Genomic DNA, 14336 nt, shown 5'->3' with positions numbered 1-14336 from the left:
AGAAATCTGCTTAAATGTCAGCTGAAGAAGTTAAGTCATGAAAATTGTACCTGCTTATAGGGGTGGGAACAGGGGTCTAAAAACTGACACACTTTCAATACAGAAGTTTAAACAAGACACTTTTAATGACTGCAGCTATGTAATAACTGATACAGGCAGTGGCAGTGTCAAGCAGTTTTCAGTACATTCTTGGTATAAAAAGCTGGAAAGAACTCCAAGCCAGAGCTGTAGGAACCACGGGTAGCTCAGGATTGCAAATGAGCAAAGCCTTACAAGTTTGTGTGCATCCTTGCTCTGCAAGGGATGTATGTTTGCAAAGAGGCATAAAGACCACATATGTACTTAAGCACATACTTAAGCACAATACACTTAAGGAACAGATGTCTAGTGCTGAGCTGGGACAGGGTGTTCACTATGTGCTAACTGAAATGGACACTTATGCCTCTGCAACTTTAACAAGACAAGAAGAAAAACAGTATTTTCCACTGCTGTCAGCAGGTAAGGTGAAATTTAAAAGAAAATAGATGAGTTGAGTAAGAGAATGTTATTTTTACATAGTAAGTTTTCAGAGCAGAACTTCCTTAGAGCAGATCAAAACAGGAAAAGATAACTAGAGATGCCACTCTAGCAGTTGCGACACCCACCGAGAGACATAAAGGGGAAATAATCCCCCACAAGAGAGGAGGAGGACCATGCTCACCAACCAGCTCTTGTGTCACTGCCTCAAGCGGGAAGACTATATCTGAACCTTGCAACTAGTGACAAAATAGTCAGCCTGGAACTGACCTTAAAAGCTATAGGGAAGAGAAACATGATAAAAATTTTTTTCCAAGTGTTTCTTGTAATTTCTTAAACTATGACAAAAGAAAAAAAAAGGAAAAAAAACAATGTCCTAGGCTGTCTGTAACAGCTGTCATGTATGAATGAAGGAGCATCAGAGCAAAGACAGCTTGCGCTGAGGCATATGAGGGCCTCAGAATAATGGAGCAGGATAGACAATGTTAAAATCCTGAGTGTCTAACACCTTTTGGTAAGGGCCAGCAAGGTATTTTTGCAAAAGGAAGATGAAGAATCCACTTCAACCTGTAAGTTGAATGGACTTAAAATCTCCATGGGTTTGATAAGCTTCATTTTGTGAGTACTTTGCAATAGAAATATGGATTGCTACAAAATGAAAAAGACCAAGAAAGAAGGAATTGCCCAATCTATCAGTATTAAAAATGGGTAAAATTCTTCATTACCAAAGAACAGAGTTGTGTCTGTAAAGGACAAGATGAACACATTAAAACTTATTAATAGCGTCAGCTAAGCTATCCAGAGACTCAGTTCACACACACGTTGATGTGAAAAGCGGTGACCACAAATGAGTCTCAAAGCAAAAGAAATCATGTGAAACATACAGAAACCTAGGGCTCTGACTAAAAAAAGTCCCATGTGGTGACTAGAAGATTCGCTTCAGTAATTTAAAGCACCCACCCCTGATACCTGAATGGGTCTAATACTATTTCCGTTAGCAAACAAGTAGCAAATTTATGCATGAATAGAGTTATCTTGTGTATTATTTTAAAACATAAGAGGAAGGCTGTGAAATTATGCAAACAGTGCCAAAAAAAATAAAAGCACCTTGGCTTCCATTATTAATTTGGTTACTTACAGTCAAACCTTCTTTATCTATGTGCTTACATATGCTAATATGTCTTCCAAAGGGTTTCAGGAGGACCTGAATTAGATTCCAATAATCAAGCAACTATTTAACAGAGCTGAAATTTACAAAATGTCTAAGGAATTAATTTTTCAATAAGGTTTCAAGATGGGCAAAAGTCACTGAGTATTAATATCTTCTCACATACTTAAAAATGTTTTCTTATCTGTAAAGTTGTCAGTAGCATCTTCAATTAAATGTATGCACAGATACTACAGTACACATAAGAATCCCTGTATAAGAGATGTGCAATAATGCTAATTTTAAAATATTTTAATTGATTCATCTGACTGTATCCAGGTATCTTTTAATACTGAAAGCAATATGATCAAGAATGCAATTGTTTTAACTTCCTCTGTGCTACTGACGCATTTGTACCATGAGGATAGTAGTACTTTCCATTTTCACATAGGTGCTAAGAGAAAAAAAATTACTAAAGGATATGACAAAAACTGAAAGTACATACATGAGTGTCTCAGTCAGTCTTGATGCTGGTTCATAATAAGAACTTGTTTAAACCTCTGTTCTGAAAATAGCACAGCAAGGTTATTCTGATTATACAGACATGACAAAATAATTTAAAACGAGTGCTAATCCACATCCAGCTGCATAGAAAATTCAAAAGTAAGCTCAATTAGAGGAAGGAAAAAAACAGCATGATTTTAAGTAAACCCTGAAGCAAAGATGTTCTGCAACTTTAAGCTAAAATGTGTAAAGAAACTGTTTTATTTGAGGTGGTATTCAGGTTTTGTTTTGATGAATAAAACTGCACCTGGGGTGTGGCCTGAGCCCTTTAGGTGCAAGTGAGGCAGATGTGCGTTGGTCTTATCTGAAGCCAGGCAGCTGTTTGCAACATGTTTACATGATTCACAGAAACATAGTGTCACAATCTGTGGTTGACCTAGGGTTTCTCTTTGATAACCAGAAACAGATGTTCATAATATTTAAATACCTACTACAACTCCTGCTTATCTGATAAAGTACATGTAACAGACAGCATTGTCTCTGAACAGCTTTCCAAGTTATATAAATAAGTATTGCTCTGGGGCAACATGGTAACATTTTCCTACTTACGTGCATTTTCTGGCTTTATTTTGTACTGTAGTCATTGTATTACACAACTATCATATAATGGCAAACTCTCCCTCATCTGCCTCAGAATTGTGTGGATTACGGAAAGCAAATAAATAACTTAAACATTTGACTTTTAAGATTGCAAATAAATATATATTTTTAGACAATGTCAACAGCACTGAAATATGGCCTCCAACACTCTTCCTGGGCAAATCATTCCTTTCAAGCAAGGCAGTGACAGAAATCCTCACTGCTGGGGCATCTGGACTTGTCTGGACCCCAGCCCTGAGGGGAAGCCCCTGAAGTACATCCTCAGTACCCACGAAGCTGGGCTAGCTCACCAGCAACCACATTATAGAAACACCACCATTGAAGATTAGCCTTTATCTGCAACATCCCCAGGCTGTGTTTATCTAATATAATCCTCACAGCCTCCCATAGTGGGGACTCAGCAAACTCCCCATGCAGTCTACATCAGTGCTTCCCTAGCCTTACCAGCAGCACAATATTCTTCTTGCTATCCTGGATCTTTCCCACAGCAACTGAAGCCTGTTGCTGTTCCTTATACCTTGCCTGTGGAGGACTGACTTTCATTACTCTTGGCAATAGCCTTTATTTACTTGAGGCTAAGAAGCCATCCAACTTCTTTTTAAACTTTTATTTTTTTAATTGGACTGATCATGTGTTGTGAATCTCTGACATCCATTGTTGCCCTCCTGCAGACTTCCCCTGGCTGATTCACATGGGTCTTTAAACAACTTTATCTTCTAATCTTAGCAAGTCCTGATGCTGCTTTGCCCTCCCCAGTTGGAAGGCAGAAGGCAATTCTCAGCTTTTGAAATCACCAAGGGCTACAACCTAAGTACTTTTTTGCCTGATGAATTAGTTTAATTAAAAAACAAAACAAACAAGAACAAACTGTGTGGTAACACAAGGTCACAGACTGCCCATATAGATGGCTGCAACTACAACTCCTGCTGGCCTCCTGAGGGGGCAGTAGGGACTGTGAGTGTTTGAACCTGTGTTGGATTTGTCTTTAGTTTAACTGAAAGGGACTTTTAAGAAAAGCTTTTCAAGGAAAGCAGCATTTAGAATCATAGAATCATAGCACAGTTTGGTTTGGAAGGGGACTTTAAAGTTCACCTAGTCGAACCCCTGATTTGGATTTGTTAAAAACATGCCTAACTGCAACCAACCATGGAAAGGTTCCTGGCATTCCCCAGCCCATGAAGGACCACACAAACAGAAATGCCTTATTACAGGAAGTTGTTGTCTGGCTCTGTCCCCATTCTAGCCCTTCTCATGCCCTTCAGGGCACCCTGCTCTCCCCTTGACCACAAAGGTCACTTCAGTAGCTGAAGCACATACTAACTGGGCACAAATCTTCAGTGGGCATGCAAAAGGAAAAGAGGGCTTTGTTTAACAGGGTGTGACCCAACTGCTGCTTACCATATGAAGGCCAGCCATATGTTAGCTTTTCATGAAGTTAAGCAAGTTAGAGTCAAAAGAAGAGAGTCAAAGGAGTCAATCACCCCAACTGACAGTGAACACTGACTTTTCAGTTGAAGCAAGGGTCTAAGGAGGCAAAAAACCCTTAAGGCTTATTATAACTAAACCAGACTAGTTGCATGTCTTAGAGACAGAAGATCTGAAGAAAACAGTGCAGCTGGCCCCAAAAAGTTGCTCCAAAAGCTTCAGAGCAATTGTACTGCTCCATTGCCAGTTCAGTATTTATCGCTTGCACCTCAGGGACTTACCATAGCTATTTCATATTAACTTGAAAGATAAATAATTATAATAATCTGAACCTCTCTAAGGAGGAAGTTGAACTGTTTTTTTCTAATGAAGCTGTTAACATCTTAAAAGTTTTCACACTTTTCTGACAGGGAACTGCCACTCATAGATTTCTCTGTTACTTTGCGAAGAGATAAATACCTTCTCAACACACTTTTTTTTCCCATTTTGCCTTCCTGCAATTCAAAACCTTCATCTGCTCCTTCCAACACAAACACACACATTTAATCAAAAATAAGTGGAAGAAGAAATTCACACTCTGAGACATCAGACTGTAATTCATTTCACACAGATCACAGATGTGCTGGCATCAGTCCTGTGTGGATGGCTTCCCTTGAGAGGCTTGTACCATCTCAGCCACATCTCTCCTTTCCAAAAGTATGGCCTTCAATACAACTGAAATTTCCTAATCTCCCTAACTGGAAACCCTTCACATTGCTACAGAGAGTAGAAAGGACTAAAGACACAAAATCATCTAGACGATGGATTCACTCTTTTCTTCATGACTAAAATCATTCAGACAGAAGGGGAGCCAAGCAAGCAGTCTTCTTCCCTTAGGCACAGGAATTACCAATTACTCTTCAAAGATGTTGTCAGAAATCAGAAGGTAACATCAGTTGGAAAAATCACTCTCCCACTAGACCAATCATGATTGGCAAGGCAGCAAATTTGCTAGTCTCAAGTAATTAATAGTACCCATAATTTCCACCTCAATCACAGAAAGTCTAGCTCTTTCTTCTAATGCCTGCTTAACATCTCCCAAAGGGCTGCTGCCCTCCCAAAAGAGCTGCTATGGTCCCTAGACAGCCTCTTCTGTCTGCAAGCTTGCGTAGAGCGTCTTGTGACATCAGAAGCCCAGTGGAAACTTTTCATCCTCCCACGGGATCCTGATAAAGGAGCTTTTTCACTCATTGACTCCTATCTGAGCCTGGCCTTGCCAAGAATTTATAGGACCTTTGAGGCTGATAGACTGAGCAAAATAAGATGGTCAGAGATGATGTCCATGGTCAACAAAGCAAATAGCAAAGCATAATATTCCAGTTGCCAGCTAACTAGGTCAAAACATACCATTGATGAACAGTGTTTGCACAAAGCAAAATTCACTATCAAATATTCTTTGTTTTAAAATTACTAATGTGGGTGTCAAGCTGCACAAGACACAAAAGTAACTGCAATTTATTGCTGATTGTAAGTTTTACTAAAGGTCTTTATGCTGTAAGCTAATGGTTTCACAAATTATTTCACCACTGGTTAAGAATTGACAGAATCGTTATACATCATTCAACAGGCACTAGCTTTTGTTTCTTTGTTTGTTTCTCTCTTACTGTTATTTGCTACGCTCAACCTCACACCACAAGACCGTGACTCTTCAGATTAACAGTTGCAATAATAGAGTATGAATCATCTTCATGGTCTACACAGTACATGTAATGTACTTTGGAGGGCTGAACAGTTAGTTTAACCATAAGAACATTCTAGGAGACTGTTAGACACATTTGAAGCTAGTCCTGATTGGTCCGTAAGTGTAAAAATATTTATGGCTAAGATGCTTCTTACTGCTGTGAAAGGGAAGAAAGGTGTATAGCAGAACACCTGTAAAAGTGAAAGAAGAATGCACATTGTTCAGTCAGCTTCAGAGTGGAACACACATCACAAGCAGTCACATGTGGCTTCCTTAGGGAAATGCATGTCGAACTTCCCTCCCTCACTGCTGAGTACCATAACTGAATAAACTATGCACGTTAGCAAAGAGAATTTCTGGAAAGAATACAACTGGCTGGTAGCATGATACCTTTCAGATAGTTTATGTTAAATTTTGACCATAAGTCACATTAATCTACAATCTTTTAGACAGACACCTGTTCTCTGTGCCGTGCTAGCTATTTCATCTCAAAACAAGACTAGCAATGCGGATATTCCAGCTTTATGCTCTCTACTGTACAGAAAATCTTCATGATGATAAAGTGGAACCCTTACTGCTTAAATCTGTGTACAAGATACATGGTTTTTTAACAGTACTACTGAGACCAAAAAAACATCCTTCACTGTACAATTTTTAAAAAACATCATATAATCAAATCAAGATGCTTCTTAAAGGCACATTAGTAATTTGTAAAATGAGAGAACTTCCCTGTCCCCAGGCGACAGTAAGGAAAAACGGTATTTTGAAATTCATTATTTTAGAGATGATACACCATGCAGTAACAGGCTTAAAAAAATCTAAAGCATTCCCTACTGTTTTACCTCTTTGTCTGATATATTTTGCTTTTAAACAGGTGAAAAATGAGCATTCCCCAAGCTCATTTTCTCTCTTAATTTTAATTTAAATGTTATTGTAATATTTTTACTTGTTTTTTGTTTGGCTTGAGCAGCAAGATGCATTGGTTTAAATTTATTCTGAAAAATGCCACTTAATTCATCAACAAAATGACTGAAAAATGTTGTCTGTCTCTAGTCACTCAATGGTTTCCAAATCAGTTTACTTCACAAGTAAAAGTGTGCTATTTTATCCTAATTGACAGAACGATAACCTATGATTTAAAATTTCAACATTATTCTTCTGAAGTTACTCAACATTTCTCCAACTTAAACTGTCAGTTATATGCATATAAATTTTAAATACTTTTACTGATATAGAAAATCTGCTTATCTTTCTTAGACTGCCTTGGAGCAGAACTTAGCCTTTATGGAACAACCACACACTGCTCAAATGGGCTACATCTGAACAGACAGTCCTGGAAGAAACTCCATTCTGAGCTGCATTTTAGGGTGACCACCAGGTCTTTACCAGTAGGAAACCCAGGTTTTGGCTGCCTGGTGAGCAGCCAAGTGCCTGAGGGTCCCTCAGTCTAGGCAGTCAGGGAGCAGAGACTCCACAGAGCACTTGCCAGGCAGCTAGAGACACAGCTACAGGCTCCAGAGCATTAATTTGCTGCCTACTCAAATCCTGCCACTCCCTCCATCCCTGCCACTGTTCCTTGGCTTTTGCAGTGGGGCTGTGCTATGTCCATCATAGCACAAGATTTCCAGAATACCAACCTTTTACTACAGCTTTGTACATTTCTGAGCTACCTGTATCTTCTGCATGTTTTAGAATTAGGGATATAAAATAGCAGTCATTAAAAAAAAACAAAACAAAACAAAAAAAACCCACACTAAGTTCCTCATTTGGAGAAAACAGGATTCTTGACATTGAAACATCGACGGTTTAAGGGTTTTGTAAGCTGTCTTCTAATTAAAAAAAAAAAAAAAAACTAGAAAGGGAAATTACTTAGAAACCATATTTTAATTTGATCAAATTTCTATCCAGCATCTTAATATTCAGAAAAATCAAGTCTACTCTGCTACTCTGCTAGTAAAAGAACTTGCTGTCTTGCTGCTAAAAATAGTATTTTCTATCATTTTTCACAGAATGTGACACTCCTAGCTCTCCAAACTGCCAACCCATGTTCCACACACTTCTCCCACTGGACACCTTCCTGATTAAGACAGGGAAAATACAGTGACAATACAACACACTAAGAGGCTTCTGCTTTCTCTTTTCCCAGGCCCCAAAGTGAGGAGACCCACTGTAACTACTAAGACACTTCATCTCTGCTACTGTGCTTCCCCCCTCAGCATGAGCCTAAGGCTCTTTTTGGCTTCTCTGACTTTAGGGAAGAAAATTGCATAAGACATGAGTATTGTCAACATCTGACCTTGTGACTTGGACCAGTGACAGGGAGGGCTGGATTCTCTGCACCTAACTCCTACATCTAAGTTGTTTGCCTAGGCTCCCTTTGTGGTTAAGGGAGAAAAACTGGTGTGTTCAGGGTACTTCCATCTGTTCTATTTCAGACCTTTAGGCTGAGAGGAAATCATGTCCTAAATGTGCCTATTTCTCATCAACGACTGCAAGAAAGTTCTTGACAACCAACTCAAATGTGGACATGCATAATATACATACTGACTGCACAGGTCTGATTGACACACTCAGATGAAAACGTTTTATTTATTCTTATGAAGGATGACTTGAGTCCAAAGTAATTTGGTTGCATTTAACATTGAACCCTAAACATGTAGTTAGAAAACATCTGCCTGCAGCCATAAATAAAATTAGTATTTTTGACACCAAAAGAATTAAAGGCAATATGAAATGAAAAGAATTTTAGGTAATATCAAATGAACTATTTTTTATTTAAGACACTCACCTTATTTCCAGTACCAAAGAAGCATTGATTTTCCAGCCTTCCACAGCATGCTGGAAGATTGAGGAGCCACCTTTTCGAATTATCTTATCAGAGCTATTGATCACTGATCTACTCAAACTTAGTTCACCATCTCTGCAATGCAATATAGAAAAGACACAATTACATCAAGGCTAACACTAGTTTTAAGTAACTTACATCACAAGCACCAGTGGTATTTGCTTGTATTCACAACAAAAAAAGCAATTATCTCTTTGCTTGCCAAAGCAAATAAACTGTACCTGTGACAAATCTATGGAACACCTATATCTAATACTTGAACATGCAGTTTAAGAGCTTAAATATGCTTATATTTGTAGTGAAACGAACATCACAAAAGTTACAATAAACTCCAAATTGTGAACCTGGACCAAATTTCAATGTTTGTGAAGCAGATTCTGCACTTCTACATTCCAAATTTCCAGCACTAAACTAAGAATTGTTAACTTTGAAGCCTTCCCCCTGCAATGGCTCATGTTCTACAATAATGGCTTAATAGACTCCCTTTGCCTCCTATTATTATTGAAAGACTTTCACACATGGAATTCTGGAGTTTAATGGCATACGAAACAACAAATTTGCTCAAGGTTTCCTGAAAATTTTGTATGCACATGTCCAAACAACCTCAGTTGTCTTATCCTCTTCATCAATCTTATCATATTCATAAATTCTGGTAAAGTAACTTCAAAAAACAACAACAAAAAATATAGTAAGCTATGCGTGATGACCACTGAACATCTGATGAGGTATCATGTTACCAGCTGGAATGACATTAGCCAACAGGGTCACACAAAGGTGACCGAGAAGCCAAAACACTGCAAGCACAACTTAAGGTGTGAGGTCTAAAATCTGTTTTTACCTCTATATGCTTCCATTATCTTCCACACTGTTTCCATTTAGGTGTCAGAGCAACATCCAAACATAGGTGTTAATCATAAATATATCAAAGCTGTTGGATATAACATTCTAGTATGTAGAATGACTTGTCTCTCAGGAGTATATACAATAGTAATACACAGCAATCTCTTTATCTGTTAAATAAGTGTGCTCTGAAATACTGCCAATAACGGTAACGTCACTTAGCTTGAAAACAGTACTTTTGATCATCAACCATTCAATCAACAAAACAGGAAAGATGTGAGACTGTAAGCTTTTCTAGAGAATCACTGACCCTTGTTTCCCTGTGGCTGTAAATTCCTAAAGCAATTGGATCCTAGCCCTTAGTAAGAGCTACAGCAACGTTACTGATGTATAAATACATATAAATTATTAATATCTGATAAATTACATAGCAGACTAAACTTAATCTAACCTGCAATGGACACTAATTAAGCTAAATTAACAAAACTGGTAATATGTAGTCATTTGCAAAGCATGCTATGATTGCAAAAGCCCCTATAACTAATAAACCAGTATTGTACACTTAATCAAAAACAACCCTGCATTATTAGCAACACTCTCCCTCCCTCATCCGTCTTTACCAACACGCTAAGGCACTGACATTGAACTGACTCGTAGGCAAGACTGCCACCTACTGAAAAACCTACAACTTTAAGCAATCGTGTAGGCATAAGATCTGTATGCAAATTATCCAAATCATGTTAACTTCAGGGCATGGGAGGATACTGCAGAAGTCCCTAAATTCAATAGCCAGAATGTAATTAATATTTTTTGCTATTTTAAAATTTTTTTATTATCTAAAAATCTTCCATAATGGTTGTAAATATATTTATTGCATATATTTTCCCGCCTTTATTTTCTAGATGCATAGAGGGCATGCTTCTAAAGGAAAATTACCAAAATATCTACAGGCAAAGTACTCAGTCTAAAAGTACTTCAGAGATGCCTCCAGTTTATGCTGGGTTAGAGTTATCCAGTAGACACTTTAACAGTGACACTGGTGACAAAACTTAGCAATAAAATATGTTGCCAACACCTAAAGCACTGTAGTATTTGCAACGTGGTTGTCTTCCATATTCACAATTTACATCTGCTGTCATCTACATAGAATGTACATAACATAAAACGTTAACATTTAATAGGGCCTGTAGCAACAGGGGTAATGGTTTTAAAGTAAAAGAGGAGAGGTTTAGACTAGATATTAGGAAGAAGTACTCTGCATTTAGGGTGGTGAAACACTGGAACAGGTTGCCCAGGGAGGTGGTAGATGCACCATCCTGGAAACACTCAAGGTCGGTTTGGATGGGGCTCTAGGCAGCCTGATCTAGTGGAAGATGCACTTATTGCAGTGGGGTTGAACTAGATGACCTCCATGGTCCCTTCCAACTCAAAATATTCTATGATTCTATGTAACATAATGTAACATAAAACAATGTTAAATTATGCTCTCATGAACTAAAAGGTAGTACTAGGCACTTTGTGTTAAGGTTCTACTATCAACACAAAGGCATTCACTTACATGTTCCTCTCCCTTTTATTGTTTTATTTAATTTTCACTTAAAGTAATATTAAATAAACTAACACAAAAAGGTTAATTTACTTGAGAAAAAAATCTTTATTGTTATTACAGGCTACTCTGTATCTTCTAGAATCACTGCAAATCCTCTCTGATGTAAATGAAACAGCTGCCATAGTGTAACAGTAACTTGTGGCTGACAGCGTCAACCTTCACTCTGAATTACCTTGCCTTGGTGTCCAATCAGACCAATATAAGACTATCTCTTCTCCTGATGACAGTCTATTAAACATATGTGTCTTTAAGCATATTCAATATCAGCAGAAGATAACACTGTTTAAGAAACATTGCATTCCACATAATATGTGTTTCATAGCTTGCTTAACCTTTAAAGAGATATTACTGTCCAGTTAAAGAAGGGCATGCTTTTGCAACTATTGTCCTAGTAAACTCTGGTGTGAGAACACAGCTGATTCAAGGTTTATCATATACTTTGGAATTGCACATAGTCCATTTTGGAAAGTCTGGGATTTACCTGCAGTGTCACTAGTAACCATAAAATGGGCCACCTTGCACATCCATTGTTCTGCATTACTGGTACTTCTGGAAGTAAAACATCCCATGGAAAACTGACTTTGCTTTCCCATGTGGCAAGTGAAAAATAACCAAACCAGATGAGCTCTTCCTTCAGGAGAAAGGCAAGTGTAACTTTAATAGTGATAGCAGATACTAGCAGTACACTTACGGGTTTTTTTTGCTGCTTCACACAGTAATGGATGGGATGACAGTCTGTGAAAATAAACTATATTCCAATATCCTTGGCCAAAGCGAGTAGTACCATACTGCACAAAAAGTCCCACTAATACTAAAGAGGTGGAGGTATCACTATATGATCTGTCAGAAGTACATCACAGTTTTATTGTAAAGTGTTCTTAAAACCATGCATATTTATTACTAAATACTCTAATTTCCTTTTATTTAATATTAAATCATCAGTTCATTTTAGTACATTTTATATCATGTCAATCAATGTACCATAAGCTGGAGGGGGCCTTTTTTGCAAATATACAGGGATTCTACCCAGTGACTAATTTCTGCATCATTTTAGCAGCTACCTCTAATCTGACAGGAAGGAGTACATATTAAGAAACATGGGTATCTTTAGTGCTGATTCTCCCTCATACATTCATTTCCACATGTATTTTTGTGTACTTATAACCCCAAAATTGTAAATTTCTATATATAAGTATGCAGATACCACAGCATCGTGGCAGAAACAGGGCTTACACCCAAGCCGAACAAGAAGGAAAGTTACCAGCAAGTTGTGAAAATCTTAATTACCACAGGAAGCAAACATTGCATCATTAATCACACACAAATACAGGTGAGGCTACCCCCTGGTCCCAGAAGGTGCTGGGGCCATTGCTGCCCAGCCATGTCCAGCTGGCACTCAGCTGCCTGTGCACCGCTCCTGCACTGCCCTGCCTGGGCAAGGGCCAGGGAAGAGGGATAAACTTTCTGCTTTTAACTCTGGGGACCGCAGGGATGATGGAGGGACTAAGTAGGTTATAACTACCCCAGCTTCCTTCAGGCCCATACAGGCACTTACAACCTCCTCATGCTGCCTCCTCAAATTAAGGCAACGGATTGCCTTAATCATGATCATGACACCAAGCCGAGTGGTGAGGTTAACACCCCGGACGGATGGGATGCCATCCAGAGGGATCTTGACAAGCTGGAGAAGTGGGCTTGTGAAAACCTCATGAGGTTCAACAAAGCCAAATGCAAGGTCCTCCACATGGGTTGGGGCAACCCCCAGTATCAATACAGGCTGGGGGATGAAGAGATTGAGAGCAACCCTGCAGAGAAAGACCTGGGTGTCTTTGGTGGATGAGAAGTTGGACATGAACCAGTAATGTGCGCCTGCAGCCCAGAAAGCCAACCGTATCCTGGGTTGCATCAAAAAAAAATGTGGTCAGCAGGTGATTTTGCCCCTCTAGTCCGCCCTGATGAGACCAGACACTGGAACAGGTTGCCAAAGGAGATGGTAGATGCCCTGTCCCTGGAAACATTCAAGGTCAGGTTGGATGGGGCTCTGGGCAACCTGTTATAGTGGAAGACGCACTTACTGCGGGGGTGTTGGACTGGATGACCTCCATGGTCCCTTCCAGCTCAACCTATTCTATGATTCTAGGATTATACCAAAGTACAAAAAACTGCTGTTGAAATCTCTCCCCTCAGTCAATTTCCACAACCAAACAGGAAGCATGAGCCCCTTCCCTGCCTTTGCTGATTTCAGTAGGCCACCACAGAATTTATACATCCTCCCTGTGAAAAAAAAAAACCAAAAACAACACAACATATATACCCCTCCAACATGAAACAGTGGTTGAAAACCCCACATCTTCACAGCCTAGCTGCAAGCAGGGAGAAAAATGATGAATACAGGCGTGCATGTAACAACACAATGAGTGACAAAGAGAAAGCAGATGTGCAAACAGAAAAATGACAAGGGACTTTTTGCCTTTTATTTTCAACCGAAGACAGGCAGGAGAAGGAAAATATGTAACAGAGCCACTCAGCGAGGGACCAGAGTTTCCAACTGGGGAGCCTCGGGAGCTAAGGGGGATGTCCCGCACCCTCTCAGAGCAAGCATCCCCAAGGCGCACTTAAGCACAGCTCCCAGGTAAACTTCAAGGACGGAGGCAGGGGCCAGTCGTAGCTTCCAGAGGCCACGCACTGAAGGGCTCCCAAAGCAGCAAATGAGGCACAACGCTCGCCGGCGGCCGCCACCACCATCCCCAGCCACCCCGGCCCTCGGGGAGCAGTCATGGCCACACGAACTTCCCCGGCGTAATCTATTACTGGGGCTGGGGGGAACCAACACCAAGGCAACCTCCTTACCGTTCTCGTTCTCCTCGCCCCCCCGCCCACAGCCGCTGAGCTCCACCAGCGAAACCCGCTCGTAACCCGTCCCGCAGCGGTACCCCCGCTCCGCACAGGCAGTGGCACCACAGGGGACAGGTCACGGCCTTGGGGGCACCGGGGAACCTGAAGACCCGGGTGAGACCGTGGAGAGAAACTCAGGCAGCGACATCGCCCCGCCGCCCAGTCGGGGAGCCCT

General features: G+C 40.0%; 1 protein-coding gene across 1 annotated transcript in view; it reads right to left on the bottom strand.

Moving 5' to 3' along the window:
• Positions 1-14336, bottom strand: part of LOC104468247 (CMP-N-acetylneuraminate-poly-alpha-2,8-sialyltransferase-like) — a 28843-nt gene that overhangs the window by 14372 nt on the left and 135 nt on the right. Inside the window, exons 2-3 of the mRNA XM_010082303.1 lie at positions 13953-14334; positions 8761-8892 (exon numbers count right to left, since the gene is read on the bottom strand). Coding sequence (XP_010080605.1) covers positions 8761-8892; positions 13953-14334 — 514 coding nt within the window. The remainder of the gene's footprint in view (positions 1-8760; positions 8893-13952; positions 14335-14336) is intronic.

This window comes from Pterocles gutturalis, unplaced genomic scaffold, assembly GCF_000699245.1.
Source record: "Pterocles gutturalis isolate BGI_N339 unplaced genomic scaffold, ASM69924v1 scaffold22799, whole genome shotgun sequence".
In the NCBI taxonomy this organism is placed as follows: domain Eukaryota; kingdom Metazoa; phylum Chordata; class Aves; order Pterocliformes; family Pteroclidae; genus Pterocles; species Pterocles gutturalis.
Note: the sequence above shows the minus strand (reverse complement) of the source record. Positions and strands in the feature narration are given on the sequence as shown.